At 32.9% G+C, this 21192-nt stretch overlaps 1 protein-coding gene across 1 annotated transcript; it reads left to right on the top strand.

Annotated features, from left to right (window-relative positions):
- The first annotated feature begins 15955 nt into the window (after positions 1-15955).
- Positions 15956-18542, top strand: LOC142640860 (uncharacterized). The gene is made up of 2 exons (XM_075815163.1): positions 15956-16981; positions 18296-18542. Exon 1 carries the CDS (start codon positions 15995-15997, stop codon positions 16772-16774), a length of 780 nt encoding a protein of 259 aa, XP_075671278.1. The 5' UTR covers positions 15956-15994; the 3' UTR covers positions 16775-16981; positions 18296-18542.
- The last annotated feature ends 2650 nt before the right edge of the window (positions 18543-21192 follow it).

Genomic DNA, 21192 nt, shown 5'->3' with positions numbered 1-21192 from the left:
CTACAAAATATTAAAGCAAGAATCAAGCACGATGTACCGGAAGGACCCAGTCCAATAGGTAATCCAGTCAGAACATGGACCGATTCTCTAAAAAATATTCAAGCAAGAATTAACCACGATGTACCGAAAGGACCCAATCCAATAGGTAATCCAGTCAGAACATGGATCGATCCTCGAAAGAATCATCCAGCAAGAAACAACCAAAAGGAACCAAGAGGACCCAATTCTATACATAATCCAATCACAGCGTGGACCAACTCTCTGCAAAATATTCAAGCAAGAATGCACCACGATATACCGAAAGGACCCACTCCAATAGGTAATCCAGTCAGAACATGGAAAGATTCTCTACAAAATATTCAAGCAAGAATCAACCACGATGTACCGGAAGGACCTAGCGCAATAGGTAATCCAGTCAGAACATGGACAAATTCTCTACAAAATATTAAAGCTAGAATCAACCATGATGTACCGGAAGGACCCAGTCCAATAGGAAATCCAGTCAGAATATGGACCGATTCTCTACAAAATATTCTAGCAAGAATCAACCACGATGTACCGGAAGGACCCAGCCCAATAGGTAATCCAGTCAGAACATGGACAGATTCTCTACAAAATATTCAAGCAAGAATCAACCACGATGTACCAGCTGGAGCCACTCCAGTCGGTAATCCGGGCAGCAGACAGATCTATCCTACAATATAACCATGCAAGAATCAAAGTTGATTTTTTCCCTAATTTTTACCCGATTAACTGCAACATTGGACCAAAGACCAGTGAACCGGCACAAAATCGGTCCAATTAAAGTTTAATATCAATAAAATACATGGAAAATATGAAATTTTTGCTATCCAAATTAAATCGGGTACATTCAATTACGTGATTAATTTCAAATTGATTATAAACATAACTAATTTGAATTAATTTTGAGAGGCCTTGGTCAAATGAACATGTGAGGTATATACATAAGTAACATGTGAGAGAACATTCAAAACATGTGAATAGAATATTTAATATATACATAGCATGTGTGTACTGGCTATCATAAGTAGGCAGGCTAATAACTCAACAAAGAGAGCGGGAGATGGAAGAATATCACCTTGTTGTCATCCATATTTTTCTCATTTGCATCGTGCAAAAAAAGAAAAAAAGAAAAAAGAATGACAAATAAAGCTAAGTAGTGCCAAAGAAAATGGTGGGGATAATGTTAGTTTATTGGGTATCCAATGATTCAAGATAAGTGAGCCATGGACACAAATCCTTAACTACAACAATTCTAAAAAAATTCTCAAAATTAAAAGTATGAAGAAAATTGCAATGTCAACTTTGATTAGTTTAGAAAAGCCCATTTTTAGAAAATGTTTTATCGTGAAGTTTTTAAGAAAGCACTTTAAAAAAAAAAAAATGACCCCCATTTTTTTTATATAGAAATACAACGGGGTGAAATAACTATTCTTTTCAAAACACAATTTTTAGAATCTGTGTTTTAAAAGTAGTGGATTTTTGAAACATTTTCTTGAAAAACATTTTTTGACCAAGTAAAAACACTTTTTCTTTGAAAGATATTTTTTTGATTTTTAAAAAGAAGGGAGAAAACATTTCCTTGTAGGGACATTTAACGTGGTAAAACACTTTTTATGAAAACATCGATTTTTTGAAAATACATCCATTAGAAAACGATTTTTTCTTTTTTGGTATGTCGGAAAATGTTTTTGAAAACTTATAAATTTTGTATTTCTCTTTTTCTTAGAGGACACCATTTTTTTTTTTTTGAAAATTCTTTAAAAAGAAAGGTTATTTCGATTTCGATTGCCCTCAAGAGAACCCTAATTTCGATTTATCATCCGTTTCAACCCAATTTTCACTAACTCCAAATCTATGACCCATATTAAAGAAATTTATAGTTTTAAAACTTTCAGTTTTTTATTTTATCTAATCCTGGTATCAATTTTTAAAAATCGTAACTATCACTAAACATTCATCCACTCTTTTAATTAAATTCTTGGGTGTGTGTGTTTATGGGATCTTTGTTTAGAAATCCCAAAATATACCATACCCCTACCCACCCAATTTGAAGAGATCGGAAACCTTGCTCACACCTACTCACCTAGTACCTAGGGTGGAGACATTAGACCAGTATGTTCAATTGAAATTAAATTCTTGTCTTAAATCATATATCAATGTGATTTTCAAATTAAAATTAATTTATCAAGCTCACAGAGTTTAGGCATTAAATTACAAGGGTTTACTTTGACTGTACAAATTTGATCTTTTGTGATGGGGTTCCCTGATCTTTGTTTCCAATGCATCACTTTGATTGTTGTGAAATTCAATGTTTTTCTAATTCATTTCAGAAAATGCTTGATGGACATTTACTCTTTCCTAAATGAAACTGAGGATTTTGACCTCGTGAGAATCCCGGGTTTCAAAATGGGGTGACTACAAAATGATTCTCATTGGTGTAGTTGGGACGGTGAAAGTAATTTTTTGACAGAGGACGGTGAATTGGCGAGTACATGGGCAAATACGATAGGCCAAATATCCATCGTCTTATTTGAAGATGTAGGTAAAATATGGTTTTGAGGAATTCATTTACGCTAACAAAACACTCTTCTAAAATTGAATAAAAAAGTTTGTAGAAACAAAGATTAGAATGGAGGATACTTTGTGATTAAGAGTGCCTTTGCTGTTACAAGCATAAATATGTTCGATTACAATATAATCACGACTATTATGCGACGACATATGATTTTGCTAGTTGGTGGATTTTTTGATAATTCATTAATCTAACCCTCCACCCCATCTTTTTACGAACGTCATCTGCCAGTCTTCATTGAAAAGGAAATTGACACTATTCATCGAAATTCTGCCTCGTAAAAGGTTTTACCAAGTTATTCGTCTTAGTCTTAGCCCTCACAAGAGCATTAAAGAATTATTTATTACTTTTTCGAATGCACTAGGAAATAAGTTTTTTCCTAATAAGTAAACGACAATAGATTTTCAGCAACTACTTCGTAGGAATTATATTTGAATTTGAACAAGAAAATTACCAAAAAGAAGTCATTTGAAAGGGAAAAACCTTGTGATTAAGATTGCCAAGGATCTTTTGACCAAATATAGTTTGGTCACTATAAGAATATATTACCTTTATTATCTATTACTTGGGCTTATAAATAAGGTTTGTCAATAGTAGTGTGAACTTCAATCCAACAACCACTTTGTTTAATTAGAACAGACAAAATGTTTGGCTCGATACTTAGAAAGATGTTCATTGTCATGTTATTTTTCTTCCACTCGCTTTTCTTCGTCACCTCAAGTGCCAGAATATCACAATGGACCAATCCTCAAAAAAATCATCTGGCAAGAAACAACCAGGATGGACCTGGAGGACCCAATTCTAAACATAATCCAATGACTGCATGGACCGACTCTCTACAAAATATTAAAGCAAGAATCAACCACGATGTACCAGAAGGACCTAGTCCAATAGGTAATCCACTCAGAACATGGACCAATTCTCTAAAAAATATTCAAGCATGAATTAACCACGATGTACCGGAAGGACCCAGTCCAATAGGTAATCCAGTCAGAACGTGGATTGATCCTCAAAAAAATCATCCAGCAAGAAACAACCAAAATGTACCAAGGGGACCCAATTCTATACACAATCCAATCACTGCATGGACCGACTCTCTACAAAATATCCAAGCAAGAATACACCACGATGTACCGGAAGGACCCAGTCCAATAGGTAATCCAGTCAGAACATGGACAGATTCTCTACTAAATATTCAAGCAAGAATCAACCACGATGTACCAGAAGGGCCCAGCCCAATTGGTAAACCAGTCAAAACATGGACAGATTCTCTACAAAATATTCAAGCAAGAATCAACCACGATGTATCGGAAGGACCCAGCCTAATAGGTAAACCAGTCAGAACATGGACAGATTCTCTACAAAATATTCAGGCAAGAATACACCACGATGTACCGGAAGGACCCAGTCCCATAGGTAATCCAGTCAGAACATGGACAGATTCTCAACAAAATATTCTAGCAAGAATCAACCACGATGTACCGGAAGGACCCAGCCCAATAGGTAATCCAGTCAGAACATGGACAGATTCTCTAGAAAATATTCAAGCAAGAATCAACCATGATGTACCGGAAGGACCCAGTCCAATAGGTAATCCAGTCAGAACATGGACCGATTCTCTACAAAATATTCAAGCAAGAATCAACCACGATGTACCAGCTGGACCCAGTCCAATTGGTAATCCAGGCAGTACACAGATCTATCCTGCAATATAACCATGCAAGAATCAAAGTTGATTTTTTCCCTAATTTCTACCCCATTAACTGCAACATTGGACCAAAGACCAGTGAACCGGCACAAAAACGGTCCAATTAAAGTTTAATATCAATAAAATACATGGAAAATATGACATTTTGGCTATCCAAATTAAATTGTGTACATTCAATTACATGATTAATTTGAAATTGATTATAAACATAACTAATTTGAATTAATTTTGAGAGGCCTTGGTCAATTGAACATGTGAGGCATATACATACGTAACATGTGAGAGAACATTCAAAACATGTGAACAGAATATTTAATATATACATACCGTGTTTGTACTAGCTATCATAAATAGGCAGGCTAATAACTCAACAAAGAGAGCGGGAGTTGGAAGAATATCACCTTGTTGTCATCCACATTTTTCTCATTTGCATCGTGCAAAAAAAGAAAAAAAGAAAAAAAAATGACAAATAAAGCAAAGTAGTGCCAATGAAAATGATGGGGATAATGTAGGCATATTGGGTGTTCAATGGTTCAAGAGAAGTGAGCCATGAACACAAATCCTTAACTACAACAATTCTCAAAAAATTCTCAAAATTAAAAGTATGAAGAAAATTGCAATGTCAACTTTCATTAATTTAGAAAAGCACATCCTTTAGAAAATGTTTTATTGTGAAGTTTTTGAGAAAGCACATTTTAAAAAATAAAAAAAAATGACCCCCATTTTTTTATGTTGAAATTCAACGTGGTGAAATAACTATTCTTTTCAAAACACAATTTTTAGAATCTGTGTTTTAAAAGTAGTGGATTTTTGAAACATTTTCTTGAAAAACATTTTTTAACCAAGTAAAAACACTTTTTCTGTGAAAGATTTTTTTTTGATTTTTAAAAAGAAGGGAGAAAACATTTCCTTGTAGGGAAATTTAACGTGGTAAAACACTTTTTTTGAAAACATCGATTTTTTGAAAATACATCCATTAGAAAACACTTTTTTTTTTTTGGTATGTAGGAAAATGTTTTTGAAAACTTATAAATTTCGTATTTCTCTTTTTCTTAGAGGACAAGATTTTTTTTTTTTTTTTAAATTCTTTAAAAAGAAAGGTTGTTTAGAAAAGTATCTTTTTTTGAAAACACTCTTTTTTATGTGAAAGACTACATTTTTAAAAATAAAAAAAAATGGTTGGAAACGATTTTTAAAAGGCATTTCTTTATAACAGTGTGTAGAGAAATTTTTTTACCCAAGCATATTTATTTTATGGCAACATTAATGATGAGAAATGTAAGGAGAATACAATAATAAAATGCAGAAAATAAATTGCCATGAAAGTAAAGTACAAAAATTTAAATGACAAAGAAGTAAAGAGCTGAAATTTAAATGACATAAAAGTAAAGAGCTGAAATATTGTAATGGTTGATTAAAAAGATTTTTTTATGTCACTCTTAAAATGATTTTAATCTCTTTCAAGCCTTATGGTTTCTTCGACATAAAGAAGTGGGAGTTCTAATGAGACATACTCATATTATGCTTTGTTTGAGGTTTAAAAGCAATTTAAGAGGGCTGAAATAAATAATATTTTATATTTAGGTTTCTAGGTATAGCGTATTATTAAAGAACATAGAACATATTATCAAAGAACGCAAAAATATGGGTCTCAGATTTATAGTTTGAGAAATATGACCCAAATTTTACTTATAAACTGGAAACTTGATAGAATTGGATCCCTCGATCGCAATGTACATGGTTTAATTTGGATAGCTAACATTTAATACTTCCCAAGAATTTTATAAATATTAAAATTTAATTGGAAAACTTTAGTGCTGATTATCTGGTCTTCGGTCTCTTGTTGAAATTAATGGGGTTCAAATTTGGGGAAAAATTGACAACTTAACATGGAAAAACGGGGCCAAAAATTAAAAAATAAAAGTAATTGATCTTGGCCAAATTGCAGATCGACCTATGGACTTGGTATTCATCTACCAATCGGCACACTCAATACAAAGGACTGCACTTGCCCTTGAGCGAACCCTAATTTCGATTTATCATCTGTTTCAACCCAATTTTCACTAACTCCAAATCTATGACCCATGTTAAAGAAATTTATAGTTTTAAAACTTTCAGTTTTTTTTTATATAATCCTGGTATCAATTTTTAAAAATCGTAATTATCACTAAACATTCATCCACTCTTTTATTTAAATTTGTGTGTGTGTGTGTGTGTGTGTGTGTGTGTGTGGGATCTTTGTTTAGAAATTCCAAAATCTGCCATACCCCTACCCACCCAATTTGTAGAGATCGGAAACCTTGCTCACACCTACTCACCCAGTAACAAGGTTGGAGACATTAGACCAGTATGTTCAATTGAAATTAAATTCTTGTCTTAAAACATATATCAATGTGATTTTTGAATTAAAATTAATTTATCATGCTCACATAGTTTAGGCATTAAATTAAAAGCGTTTACTTTGACCTTACAAATCTGATCTTTTGTGATAGGTTTCCCTGATCTTTGCTTCCAATGCATCACTTTGATTGTTGTGAAATTCAATGTTTTTCTAATTCATTTCAGAAAAGGCTTGATTGACATTTACTCTTTCCTAAATGAAACTTAGGATTTTGACCTCGTGAGAATCCCAGGTTTCAAAACGAGGTGACTACGAAATTATTCTCATTGGTGTAGTTGGGAAGGTGAAAGTAATTTTTTGATAGAGGACGATGAATTGGCGAGTACATGGGCAATTACGATAGGCCGAATATCCATCGTCTTATTTAAAGATGTAGGTAAAATATGGTTTAGAGGAATTCATTTATGCTAACAGAACACTCTTCTAAAATTGAATAAAAGAATTTGCAGAAACAATGATTAGAAAGGAGGATACTTTGTGATTGAGAGTACCTTTGGTGTTGCAAGCATAAATATGTTTGTTTACAATATAATCATGACTATTATGCGACGACATATGATTTTGCTAGTTGGTGGATTGTTTGATAATTCATTAATCTAACCTTCCACCCCATCTTTTTATGAATGTCATCGGCCAGTCTTCATTGAAAAGGAAATAGGCACTATTCATTGAAATTCTGCCTCGTAAAAGGTTTTACCAAGTTATTCATCTTAGTCTTAGCCTTCACAAGAGCATTAAAGAATTATTTATTACTTTTTTGAATGCACTAGGAAATCAATTTTTTCCTAAAAAGTAAACGACAATAGATTTTCAGCAACTACTTCGTAGGAATTATATTTGAATTTCAACAAGAAAATTACCAAAAAGAAGTCATTTGAAAGGGAAAAACCTTGTGATTGAGATTACCAAGGATCTTTTGACCAAATATAGTTTGGTTACTATAAAAATATATTACCTTTAGTATCTATTACTTGGGCTCATAAATAACGTTTGTCACTAGTAGTGTGAACTTCAATCCAACAACCACTTTGTTTAATCAAAACGGACAAAATGTTGGCTCGATACTTAGAAAGATGTTCATTGTAATGTTATTTGTCTTCCTCTCACTTTTCTTCGTCAGCTCAAGTGCTAGAATATCACAATGGACCAATCCTCAAAAAAATCATCTGGCAAGAAACAACAAAAATGTACTAGGAGGACCCAATTCTACACATAATCCAATCACTGCATGGACCGACTCTCAACAAAATATTAAAGCAAGAATCAACAACGATGTACTGGAAGGACCCAGTCCAATAGGTAATCCAGTCAGAACATGGATTGATTCTCTAAAAAATATTCAAGCAAGAATTAACTACGATGTACCGGAAGGACCCAGTCCAATAGGTAATCCAGTCAGAACATGGATCGATCCTCAAAAAAATCATCCAGCAAGAAACAACCAAAATGTACCAAGAGGACCCAATTCTATACACAATCCAATCACTACATGGACCGACTCTCTGCAAAATATTCAAGCAAGAATCAACCACGATGTACCGAAAGGACCCAGTCTAATAGGTAATCCAGTCAGAACATGGACCGATTCTCTACAAAATGTTCAAGCAAGAATCAACCACGATGCACCTGAAGGACCCAGTCCAATAGGTAATCCTATCAGAACATGGATCGATTCTCAAAAAAATCATCCAGCAGAAAACAACCAAAATGTACCAGAAGGACCCAATTATTTACATAATCCAACCACTGCATGGACCAACTCTCTACAAAATATTAAAGCAAGAATCAACCATGATGTACCGGAAGGACCCAGTCCAATAGGTAATCCAGTCAGAACGTGGACCGATTTTCTACAAAATATTCAAGCAAGAATCAACCATGATGTACCGGAAGGACCCAATCCAATTGGTAATCCAGTCAGAACACAGATCTATCCTACAAAATAACCAAGCAAGAATCAAAGTTCATTTTTTCCCAAATTTCTACCCCATTAATTGTAAAATTGGACTCAAGACCAATGAATAGGCACTAAAATGGTCCAATTAAAGTTTAATATTAATAAAATTCATGAAAAATATGAAATTTTGGCTATCCAAATTAAATCGTGTACATTCAATTACATGATTAATTTCAAATTGATTAGAAACATAACTAATTTGAATTAATTTTGAGAGGCCTTGGTCAATTGAACATGTGAGGTATATACATAAGTAACATGTGAGAGAACATTCAAAACTTGTGGATAGAATATTTAATATATACATAGCATGTGTGTACTAGCTATCATAAGTAGGCAAGCTAATAACTCAACAAAGAGAGCGGGAGTTGGAAGAATATCACGTTGTTGTCATCCACATTTTTCTCATTTGAATCATGCAAAAAAAAAAAGAAAAAAGAAAAAAAAAGAATGACAAATAAAGCTAAGTAGTGCCAAAGAAAATCAAGGGGATAATGTAAGCTTATTGGGTGTTCAATGATTCAAGAGACGTGAGCCATGAACACAAATCCTTAACTACAACAATTCTAAAAAAATTCTCAAAATTAAAAGTATGAAGAAAATTGCAACGACAACTTTGATTAGTTTAGAAAAGCACATCTTTTAGAAAATGTTTTATTGTGAAGTTTTTGAGAAAACACTTCTTTTTTATAATAATAAAAAAAAAAAGACCCCCATATTTTTTTTATATAGAAATACAACATGGTGAAATTACTATTCCTTTCAAAACGCAATTTTTAGAATTTGTTTTTTAAAAGTAGTGGATTTTTTAAACATTTTCGTGAAATTTTTTTTTAACCAAGTAAAAACACTTTTTCTGTGAAAGATATTTTTTTGATTTTTAAAAAGAAGGGAGAAAACATTTCCTTCTAGGGAAATTTATCGTGGTAAAACACTTTTTTGAAAACGTCGATTTTTTGAAAATACATCCATTAGAAAACACTTCTTTTTTTTGGTATGTAGGAAAATGTTTTTGAAAACTTATAAATTTTGTATTTCTCTTTTTCTTAGAGGACAAGATTTTTTTTTTTTAAAATTCTTTAGAAAGAAAGGTTATTTAGATGTCGATTTCCCTTTAGCGAACCCTAATTTCAATTTATCATCCGTTTCAACCCAATTTTCACTAACTCCAAATCTATGACCCATATTAAAGAAATTTATAGTTTTAAAACTTTCAGTTTTTTATTTTATATAATCATGGTATCAATTTTTAAAAATCGTAACTATCACTAAACATTCATCCACTCTTTTAATTAAATTCTTGTGTGTGTGTGTGTGTGGGATCTTTGTTTAGAAATTCCAAAATCTACCATAACCCTACCCACCCAATTTGTAGAGATCGGAAACCTTGCCCACACCTACTCACCCAGTAACAAGGTTGGAGACTTTCGACCAGTATGTTCAATTGAAATTAAATTTTTGTCTTAAAACTTATATCAATGTGATTTTCGAATTAAAATTAATTTATCATGCTCACATAGTTTAGGCATTAAATTACAAGGGTTTACTTTGAACGTACAAATTTGATCATTTGTGACGGGGTTTCCTGATCTTTGCTTCCAATGCATCACTTTGATCGTTGTGAAATTCAATGTTTTTCTAATTCATTTCAAAAAAGGCTTGATTGACATTTACTCTTTCCTAAATGAAACTTAGGATTTTGACCTCGTGAGAATCCCGGGTTTCAAAACGAGGTGACTACAAAATGATTCTCATTGGTGTAGTTGGGAAGGTGAAAGTAATTTTTTGCTAGAGGACGGTGAATTGGCGAGTAGATGGACAATTACGATAGGCCGAATATGCATCGTCTTATTTAAAGATATAGGTAAAATATGGTTTAGAGGAATTCACTTACGCTAACAAAACACTCTTCTGAAATTGAATAAAAGAGTTTCCAGAAACAATGATTAGAAAGGAGGATATTTTGTGATTAAGAGTACCTTTGTTGTTGCAAGCATAAATATGTTTGATTACAATATAATCATGACCATTATGCGACGACATATGATTTTGCTAGTTGGTGGATTGTTTGATAATTCATTAATCTAACCCTCCACCCCATCTTTTTACGAATGTCATCTGCCAGTCTTCATTGAAAAGGAAATAAGCACTATTCATTGAAATTCTGCCTCGTAAAAGGTTTTACCAAGTTATTCATCTTAGTCTTAGCCTTCACAAGAGCATTAAAGAATTATTTATTACTTTTTTGAATGCACTAGGAAATCAATCTATTCCTAATAAGTAAACGACAATAGATTTTCAGCAACTACTTCGTATGAATTATATTTGAATTTCAACAAGAAAATTACCAAAAAGAAGTCATTTGAAAGGGAAAAACCTTGTGATTGAGATTGCCAAGGATCTTTTGACCAAATATAGTTTGGTTACTATAAAAATATATTACCTTTATTATCTATTACTTGGGCTTATAAATAAGGTTTTTCAATAGTAGTGTGAACTTCAATCCAACAACCACTTTGTTTAATTAGAACAGACAAAATGTTTGACTCGATACTTAGAAAGATGTTCATTGTCATGTTATTTGTCTTCCTCTCGCTTTTCTTCGTCAGCTCAAGTGCTAGAATATCACAATGGACCAATCCTCAAAAAAATCATCTAGCAAGAAACAACCAAAAGGTACCAAAAGGACCCAATTCTATACATAGTCCAATCACTGCATGGACCGACTCTCTACAAAATATTAAAGCAAGAATCAACCACGATGTATCAGAAGGACCCAGTCCAATAGGTAATCCAGTCAAACATGGACCAATTCTCTAAAAAATATTCAAGCATGAATTAACCACGATGTACCGGAAGGACCCAATCCAATAGGTAATCCAGTCAAAACATGGATCGATCCTCAAAAAAATCATCCAGCAAGAAACAACCAAAATGTACCAAGAGGACCCAATTCTATACATAATCCAATCATTGCATGGACCGACTCTCTGCAAAATATTCAAGCAAGAATCAATCACGATGTACCGGAAGGACCCAGTCCAATAGGTAATCCAGTCAAAACATGGACAGATTCTCTACAAAATATTCTAGCAAGAATCAACCACGATGTACCGGAAGGACTCAGTCCAATAGGTAATCCAGTCAGAACATGGATAGATTCTCTACAAAATATTCAAGCAAGAATCTACCACGAAGTACCTGAAGGACCCAGTCCAATAGGTTACCCAGTCAGAACATGGATCGATCCTCAAAAAAATCATCCAGCAAAATGTACCAAGAGGACTCAATTCTATACACAATCCAATCACTGCATGGACCGACTCTCTGCAAAATATTCAAGCAAGAATCAACCACGATGTACCGGAAGGACCCAGTCCAATAGGTAATCCAGTCAGAACATGGACCGATTCTCTACAAAATGTTCAAGCAAGAATCAACCACGATGCACCTGAAGGACCCAGTCCAATAGGTAATCTAGTCAGAACATGGATCGATCCTCAAAAAAATCATCCAGCAAAAAACAACCAAAATGTACCAGGAGGACCCAATTATTTACATAATCCAACCACTGCATGGTCCGGCTCTCAACAAAATATTAAAGCAAGAATCAACCATGATGTACCGGAAGGACCCAGTCCAATAGGTATTCCAGTCAGAACGTGGACCAATTCTCTACAAAATATTCAAGCAAGAATCAACCAAGATTCTCTACAAAATATTCAAGCAAGATTCTCTACAAAATATCCAATAGGTAATCCAATCAGAACATGGATCGATCCTCAAAAAAATCATCCAGCAAAAAACAACCAAAATGTACCAGGAGGACCCAATTATTTACATAATCCAACCACTGCATGGTCCGGCTCTCAACAAAATATTAAAGCAAGAATCAACCATGATGTACCGGAAGGACCCAGTCCAATAGGTATTCCAGTCAGAACGTGGACCAATTCTCTACAAAATATTCAAGCAAGAATCAACCACGCTGTACCAGAAGGACCTAGTCCAATTGGTAATCCAGTCAGCACACAGATCTATCCTACGAAATAACCATGCAAGAATCAAAGTTGATTTTTTCCCAAATTTCAACCCCATTAATTGCACCATGGGACCCAAGACTAGCGAATCGGCACTAAAATTGTCCAATTAAATTTTAATATCAATAAAATTCGTGGAAAATATTAAATTTTGGCTATCCAAATTAAATCGTGTACATTCAATTACATGATTAATTTCAAATTGATTATAAACATAACTAAACAGAATTAATTCTGAGAGGCTTTGGTCAATCGAACTTGTGAGGTATATACATAAGTAACATGTGAGAGAGCTGTCAAAACATGTGAATAGAATATTTAATATATACATAGCATGTGTGTACTGGCTATCATAAGTAGGCAAGCTAATGACTCAACCAAGAGAGCAGGAGTTGGAAGAATATCACCTTGTTGTCATCCACATTTTTCTCATTTGCATCATGCAAAAAAAAAAAAAAAAAAGAAGCTAAGTTGTGCCAAAGAAAATGATGGCTATAATGTAAGCTTATTGGGTGTTCAAAGACTCAAGGGAAGTGAGCCATGAACACAAATCCTTAACTACAACAATTCTAAAAAAAGTTCTCAAAATTAAAAGTATGAAGAAAATTACAAAGTCAACTTTGATTAGTTTAGAAAAGCACATGTTTTTAGAATATGTTTTATTGTGAAGTATTTGAGAAAACACTTTTTTTTTTAAAAGACCCTCATTTTTTTTTTAAAGACCCTCACTTTTGACAAAATATAGTTTGGTTACTATAAAAGTATATTACCTTTATTATCTATTACTTGGGCTTATAAATAAGGTTTGTCAATGGTAGTGTGAACTTCAATCCAACAAGTTAAGTGGGTGATATAACAATTTGAAAAAAAAAAATGAGACTTAAAAATATTTTTTGTTTTGGAGTACAAATACAATTGGTTTTTTAATTTTAAATTTAGAATTAATTCTCTTAAGAAAACCTTATTTATGCAAGTATTAGAAAATATTTTACTAATAGAGTTCAAATCTCCCTTTTCATTATCATAAATTTTGAGTAAAGTTTGTGCTGTACTTTTGTATTAGAACTATTTTCTCTCTTTCTTGTGTGTGTGTTTGTTTCTATATAAAAAAAAAAGGCTCCCTCTTCATTAATAAATAAGGATTCTATTACCTGCATAAAAGAACTAAAGCAATGTGTGTTATATTTCGGCTTCAACATAGGCAAAGTGTTCTTTCACTGAGAATATGGGCCCATTTGGTTCAACTTAAAGGGACCAAAACGTGCGTTTTCTAACCCAAAACTCAAAACGAGTGTTTGGAAAATTTTTTCAAAAGTGCGATATACAAATGTGTTATGAGCCATTGTAGTTTGTTTTGTAAACACTTATTGGCAATATTTTCGCTTAACAAGATGTGTACTAGGAAGGTTAAAGCCCACTAATTAAAATAGAGGAATTTCACTACCATATGAGGGTAAGGGTGGCAATTCATGTTCATGTATCGGATTCGTGTCGCATACTCATGAGTATTCGACTATATGGGTCAACTCTAACCTAACATAGTTATTAAATGGGTCAAGAGTCATCAACCCTAACACAACCAATTTATTAAACTAGTCAATCATGTCAAACTATTTATTAGATATTATCAAGATTAAAAAATTAATTAAAAACTAATTTTTGTATTAACCATATTGATATGAATTATGAAAAGCCAAAAAAATAAATATTTTTAATATAAAATTCAGAATTAACAAGTAACTGCATTACAAATAATCATTCAAAATTAAAGCATATCTCAATATCACAAATAATCAATCATAATACGTCAAAGAAAATAAACCACAACAACTAATAAGTTTATATACCTAGGGTTTGAAGGGTATATTGGCAATATGTCATTTAATTAAACAGGTCAAACAAGTCAAACAGGTTCCATGTGATGGACACTAACCCAACTAGTTTATTAAACAGGTCAGTCATGTCAATCTCAATATGACAAAAACTCATTAAGTCTCAATCCATAACTTATTAATTTCATATTGTGTTGTGTCGAGTTCGCGGGTCATGTCCAATTTTGTCACCCCTATATAAGTGTACTGAGACTTTTTAGGGAGTTCGTTTATTTAACAAATGACTTTTAAACTCAACCTTAAGTTTAGGTTAGACCATAATTGTACTTAGTACGTATCAAATCAAAATATTAAAAAAACAAAAAAAACTTATTGTCTAGGTGCATATTATGCTTATGAATTGTATGATTATGGGGTTTAATATGTTAATTTTTTAAATCTTATGATTTAATTTGTTATTTTGAAACTATAGGATTTAAGATGAAAGTTTCCAAAAATACTAAAATTGGTAGCGATATTGGACGATAGGACTAAATTATAACCAATTAAAGGTAAGAGTTTGAGATGAAAGAAATTTTAAATTTATTGATTTTTTACGGTCTTTAAAAAGAATAAAATCCTAGAGCAACAACATTTTTTATAAATTACTAATATGGTGAATGATTATTATTAGCAAGTAAAAAAGTGGTGTAAATGATGAGCCTAAATGCAAACCAATAAGAATTTGTTATCTTAAATTTGTAAAAATATTGTAGAAAAATTTGTACTTATAAGATCACTCTTATAAAAAATTAATGATATTATTAAGAGAACAAAGTGTAATTTTATATAACAAAATTTTTTAAATTAATACCTAGTATATATTCTTTTTTTTTTTTTTTTAAATACTTCATATATATTATAATACTGAGAAACAAACACAAAACTACAAGAGTAGTGACGAGTTTTTAAGGCTATGTTTGTTTAGAGTGATTTTAGGAAGGATGGAAAATGAAGGGGAGAAAAGTGGAGAGAAAATGATTTTTTTTCTTAATTGAGCATTATTTTTAATAAATACATATGAGTAAATTTATACAAACTCCATTTTCTATTTTTTTATTTCTCTTTTCAACCAAACAAAAAAGTTTTTCATCCCTCCACTTTTCCACCCTTCCAACCAAATATAAATAAAAAAAACTAAAATATTTTATGTCTTTCTACTTTTTCATCCCCTCTCCATTTTCTATCATTCTATTTTTTCCATCCTCCGTTAGGATCCTAAATAAAAGGAACACCACTTTTTTAATGTTAGAGTTAATTTTTTTTCCCCTACGTGTCACTTGTTTTTAAAATTATTATTATTATTATTTTTGTATCTAGAGTTTCTCAAGAAGACATGTAAGATGTAACAACTGTGTTCCTCTTACCTCATAATTCATAAATCAGGAAAAAAAGAGCTCAAAAAAATAAAATAAAGGGCAATGGGTAGTCTGAAAGCGGGTCAGAGTATGCCGCAACCACTCGCACAAGCCGTGAGAGTCAAACCCAATACCAAAACCAAAACCAAAACCAAAACCCCTCCCTCTCGTACAAGAACCAGAAAATCAAGATTAAATCTATACAATAGAAAGAAACAGAAACAGAAACAGGAAGACGAAGAGGAAGACGAAGAGGAAGAGGAAGAGGAGACTAACAGTAATAACAACAACAACGATGACGACCTTGTTACAGTGGCAGTGGGGCCCACCACCGGTGACGTGTCCGGAGAAGCTACGGGCCCACTCTCACTACTCCGGAAGTTTCCAAACAATTCCTCTGCCATTGCCAACAGCAATAATCTCAACCAACTCGCTCCGGCGACGCGTGAACTCTACGCGAATACGGCGGAGTCTTTGAAGAAGCTGTTAGTTTCGGAGCTTTCGCCGTGGTCTGGGGACGTGGAAACGATGGTGGCATCAGCGAACAGGGCTTTCGAAGCCTTGGATTGGCTTCAACCAGATTACACTGAGTTCTACGACGCCGTTTGGGCTGTCCTCTCTCGCCGCGCTCAGCTCTCACATTTCGAGACCGAGCTCCGAACCCACCAAAACGAAGAATCCGGCGCCGTTTCGTCTTTTCAAGCTCGGTTGAAAGAAGCGGCGGAAGCGGTGGCTAGATCCGAAGCCGAGTATTGGAAAGCCATAGAGTGGATTAGTGGTCTGAAGAGTCCGGTTTCGGAAATCGGAAAAGCGCTGAAAAATCTCGAGCTTGAATCTGCGTAGGGAGAAGAGGTGGTGCTTGCTGATCGGAAAAGAGAATGGGAACAATGCCTTGAGTCTCACTTGGCTATTAAGAAGGAAGAGAAAGAGTTGGCGGAGCAAATGGAGGAGAAGCAAAAGACCATCGAAAAGATCAAGCGGCTTCGCGATGAGGCCGAGGCTGGGGTTCAAGGCTCTATAGAGGCTTTGTCTTCTCTTTGCTAAAACAATGTAATGTTACTCTTATCTCTCCGAATTCTAACTTTTTCTAATTAATATATATATATATATATTAATTATATATATATATATATATATATATATATATATATATATATATATATATATATAGACATTAGATTAGTTGCGAACTCTGATAGTAACTTATTTGAGCAATGGCTACTTGGCTAGAGCAATAAGCTGTTGGACAGTGTTTTGAGGTTAAAATGAGTGTTGGTAAAAAAGTTACAAAGAATTGTGATTGCAAAGCAGAGTTTGAGTTTTAAAAATGTTGTTTTAAACTCCCAGAAGGCCTAACCAATCAAGCTCTATCTATGTGAGGTAGAGCTCATTATAGTGTCATTTGAGGTGCAGCTCATTGGTAAAGATATAATGATTTTAGAGTATAGTCACAGAGAGAGAGAGAGAGAAAATGTGGGGGGGGGGGGGGGGGGGGGGGGGGGGTTGTAAAAGTTCTTTGTAAACTCTGCATACAATCATTAGAGTGAAATTACAATTTTCAAAGGGCTGTCTTTCCAGCTCCAGCTTATTATGATAGAGAGCCCAAGTATGCCAAAATAGATAAGAGTAAAATTGGATGGTTTGCCCTTCAGTCCATACAACACACACATATATAGGTATTACTTCAATCTGATGCTCATTTCAGATCCTGTTAACTACTGCAATTTGGCCCTAACCAGGGGCCTGCTGACTATGAAAATACCAAGCACGTCTAATGGAGCATTGGAGCTTTAGCTTTGACCTCGCTGAATACAAAACATGATGGATTTATTTGTATCATCTGTTAGAATCAGTGCTGATTTATATAAACATTTTTTCCACCTGAGCACTGAAAGTGAAATCGTTGACATGATATTGGGAGTTTCTTTATTCTTTTGTTGGGAGGGGAGAGGGGGCTCTGCACGCGCAGGGGAAGCTAGCTAGACATTTTAAAATTTGTTATGATCACAGAAATTGTGTGCGCTTATTATATGAGAGATGAAATTGTAATTGACTTCACCAGTTTTTGTATTTTCTGAGAGAATTGACTTCACTATTTTAGAGTCCTCTGGTGCATTTGTTCGATAAGTACTTAGATTTCAAAGACCCAAAACTTCCTGAGGACACTTGAGGGGTATTCGCACAATTAGAAGAGGAAGTATCAATGGGTGCAGGGTGGGTTTGGCCATCCCTAGTTGTAAGTAGCACCTAACAACATGCTGTAGATGTGATCTCAGAAATTTTGAACAATGTGGAACAGTTTCTAGAAGTTGACATTTGGATTTATACCTATTCATCTGCGATGTACTTCGTGCTTTTTCACAGGTTGGTGACTGATCGATGACAACTTGGCTTTAGCAGCTACTACCATGTTTTTTTATAGCTTTTTTGATGGAGAGAAGGCAGCTTGTGATAATATCTATTTTCTGCTTTCTTTGTATATAGCTCAAATAACTTGGATAGTATAGAGGCTTCTCTTTCTCAGGCTTGTACTGGTAGATGTGCATAATGACAATATTTTGTAACCCTCTCTTCTGTTAATGCAACTTCTGACTGTTAGTTTCTGATTTTCTGCTTCAGTTTCTGCTTTGGATGAATAGTTTATGGTAGACAGACTAACAGTATACACAAAATTTACTTTTTATTCTTTTTAGCCCTTGTTTGAGTTGGGAGGAGAGGTATTCAGGGAAGATTATCGTGGATAGCATAATATGTTTTTTGATATCTTGAATATCCCGCAATTTATAGTCTTGGACCTTCTAGGGGCCACCATTTGTTTAGTGCTATAGCTTGCTATGTACAACGCTTAATGTTGAAACTTTCTAAAAAAAAAAAAAAACTCAAAATGCTGCTTCTTTAAGTTAGACTTCTCGTGTAAATCATTTGTTTATTGCATTTTCTTATTGAACTCCAATTAAAAAAAATACAACCTTCACTTGTCAAAAAAAAAAAAAAGACTTTCCTAGTGAAAAAATCCAATCCATATTAAATTCCATTGATTTATATGATGAAATTACTGATTAGGGTGCAGCTTAGTAGTTGGAGGCTTGGAATGAGCCGTAGAATTAAATATCCTTGATTTGATCCCACTAAGAGTTCTCGTGGGTTACTTGATACATGGTTCTAGTTGGTGAGATGGTGTATTTGTGGTTTATTCTCTAAGGGTGAATCCAAAACGCCATGCCTTGGTGAGGTTTTTCATCATTATATATATATTTATTTATTTATGTCACTTTGGGACAAAGTGATATTATATGAGACAACTACACATTTCACAGTTTAGAAAGAAAAAATACTTGCAAAGAGGAATCAAATAAATTTATGCTTGGCAAAAATGAAAATTTTTTGCATTGTCGAAAGGATTTGCAAATAGAAGTGACAACATTGTCCTCAAACCCCTTACTCGAGTGGTGGCTCAACAACATCATCATCATTATCTTCTACTAGTTGCATAATAGATAATTATTTTGTACGTTATTTTTTATTTTTTTATAAACATGCATCCTAAGTCATCTTTTTAGGTTTTCCTAATAATAATATTAAGTAACAAAAGAAAGTATTTGATTTTCATCTAAACTCTTTCATTTTGTTCATATCAACTTCTTCACAATATAAAATTCTCTATATATATATAGTTTTATTTTTTATTTTTTGTGTATTCTTCAATTTTACTATCGTGTATTCTTCCATTCTGCTACCTATCTTACAATTTTTTGTTGTATTCTTCCATTCTCCTCTCTACCCTATACCTACAACTTATAGATAGGTTGAAATTCCATGTTTGTGTTTACAAATTGTGCTTATCAGGAATTGAAGGTTAACTTTCACGGCCACAGAGAATAATTTCATTCCCTAAGGGATTATAACAATCCTCTATAGCTTGGTTCGTTTTCCTCTAAAATTTTGTCTCTCTTATCTCATAGAATACCCCTATTTTTTAGTTAAATAATTTTAAATTATAAAACACAAACTAGTTAATAGAGTAATTTACTATTCCTAAGTTTTAGACTTTTTCTTTTATCTTATCCATTTGAACTTAAAACTTTGAACACTATCTCTATCTCATTTTTAAACACTATTTCAAGTTACCTTACCTCTTTCTTTAAAAAAAAATATACACATAGTTATTTATATATCACTTTTAAACATTATAACACTAAACCAAAAAATAAATAAATAAAAACATTATTGCACGCACAAAGCACATGTTATGAGTTGTGTGTGTGTGTATTAGTAAGTTCGAAGGTTACATGTGGATGTTTTCAACAACAAAAAAAAAGTTATGTATGGATATTACATATGTCGGTTTTATAATAGGTTAAGTGGATGACATAAAAAATTGAATAAAGAATACAGCTTAAAAATGAAATTTCTTTAGGAGTACAAATACAATTGATTTTTTAATTTTAATGTAGAATTAATTTTTTTAGGAAACCTTATTCATGCAAGTATTAATAAAGATTTTACTTCAAGTCAAGTCCCCCTCTTCATTAATAAATAAGAAATTTTTTTAAAAAAATAATAATAATCATTCATTTAGTTAGATATAATTCATTTAGTTAGATATAATTTTTTTCCCTTATCAAAAAAAAAAAGTAATTGTTTTTCAAAAAAAAAATTATATCATATACTATATAATAAAAGTTGGGCTTAGAAGTCGTGGTTGTATCAAGTGGCTGCACCAAATTACAGAAAATTTATTAAATTTCTATTTTAAAAAGTTAAATTTAGTTATTTGGTGGTATACAACTACTACACTTAAGAGACCTAATCAGTTTGAATAGCAAAAACTAAATCAACAAGCTATATCTTTTCTAATTTAACTTTAGGCTTAGAAGCTGTGGATGCACTAAGTGGCTCAACCAAATTGCAGAAAATTTAATAAATTTCTATTTAAAAAATTAAATTTAGTTATTTGGTAGCATACAACTACCATACCTAAGAGACCTAATCAGTTTGAATAGCAAAAACTAAATTAACGAGCTATATCTTTTCTAATTTAAGTCATAGACTTCTTTTTTCTTTTTCCATATCAATTTTTTTTTTAACCATGTCAACTTCTTGAGATTAGAAGTTCTATATCCTTTTTTATTTTATGGACTTTTTTTTTTTTTTTTTTTAATGTCAACTTCTTCAAGAAGTTTAGGATATATATATAAAATTTAACGACAGGGCTCCTTCTCTCTATCTTTTCTAATTTAACGTCATGGACTCTTTTTTTT

The sequence above is a fragment of the Castanea sativa genome, chromosome 6, assembly GCF_040712315.1.
Source record: "Castanea sativa cultivar Marrone di Chiusa Pesio chromosome 6, ASM4071231v1".
In the NCBI taxonomy this organism is placed as follows: domain Eukaryota; kingdom Viridiplantae; phylum Streptophyta; class Magnoliopsida; order Fagales; family Fagaceae; genus Castanea; species Castanea sativa.
This window is presented reverse-complemented; position numbering and strand designations above follow the sequence as displayed.

Coding starts and splice junctions, on each gene's coding strand:
- LOC142640860 (XM_075815163.1), top strand. CDS start 15,995: ATGGGTAGTCTGAAAGCGGGTCAGAGTATGCCGCAACCACTCGCACAA.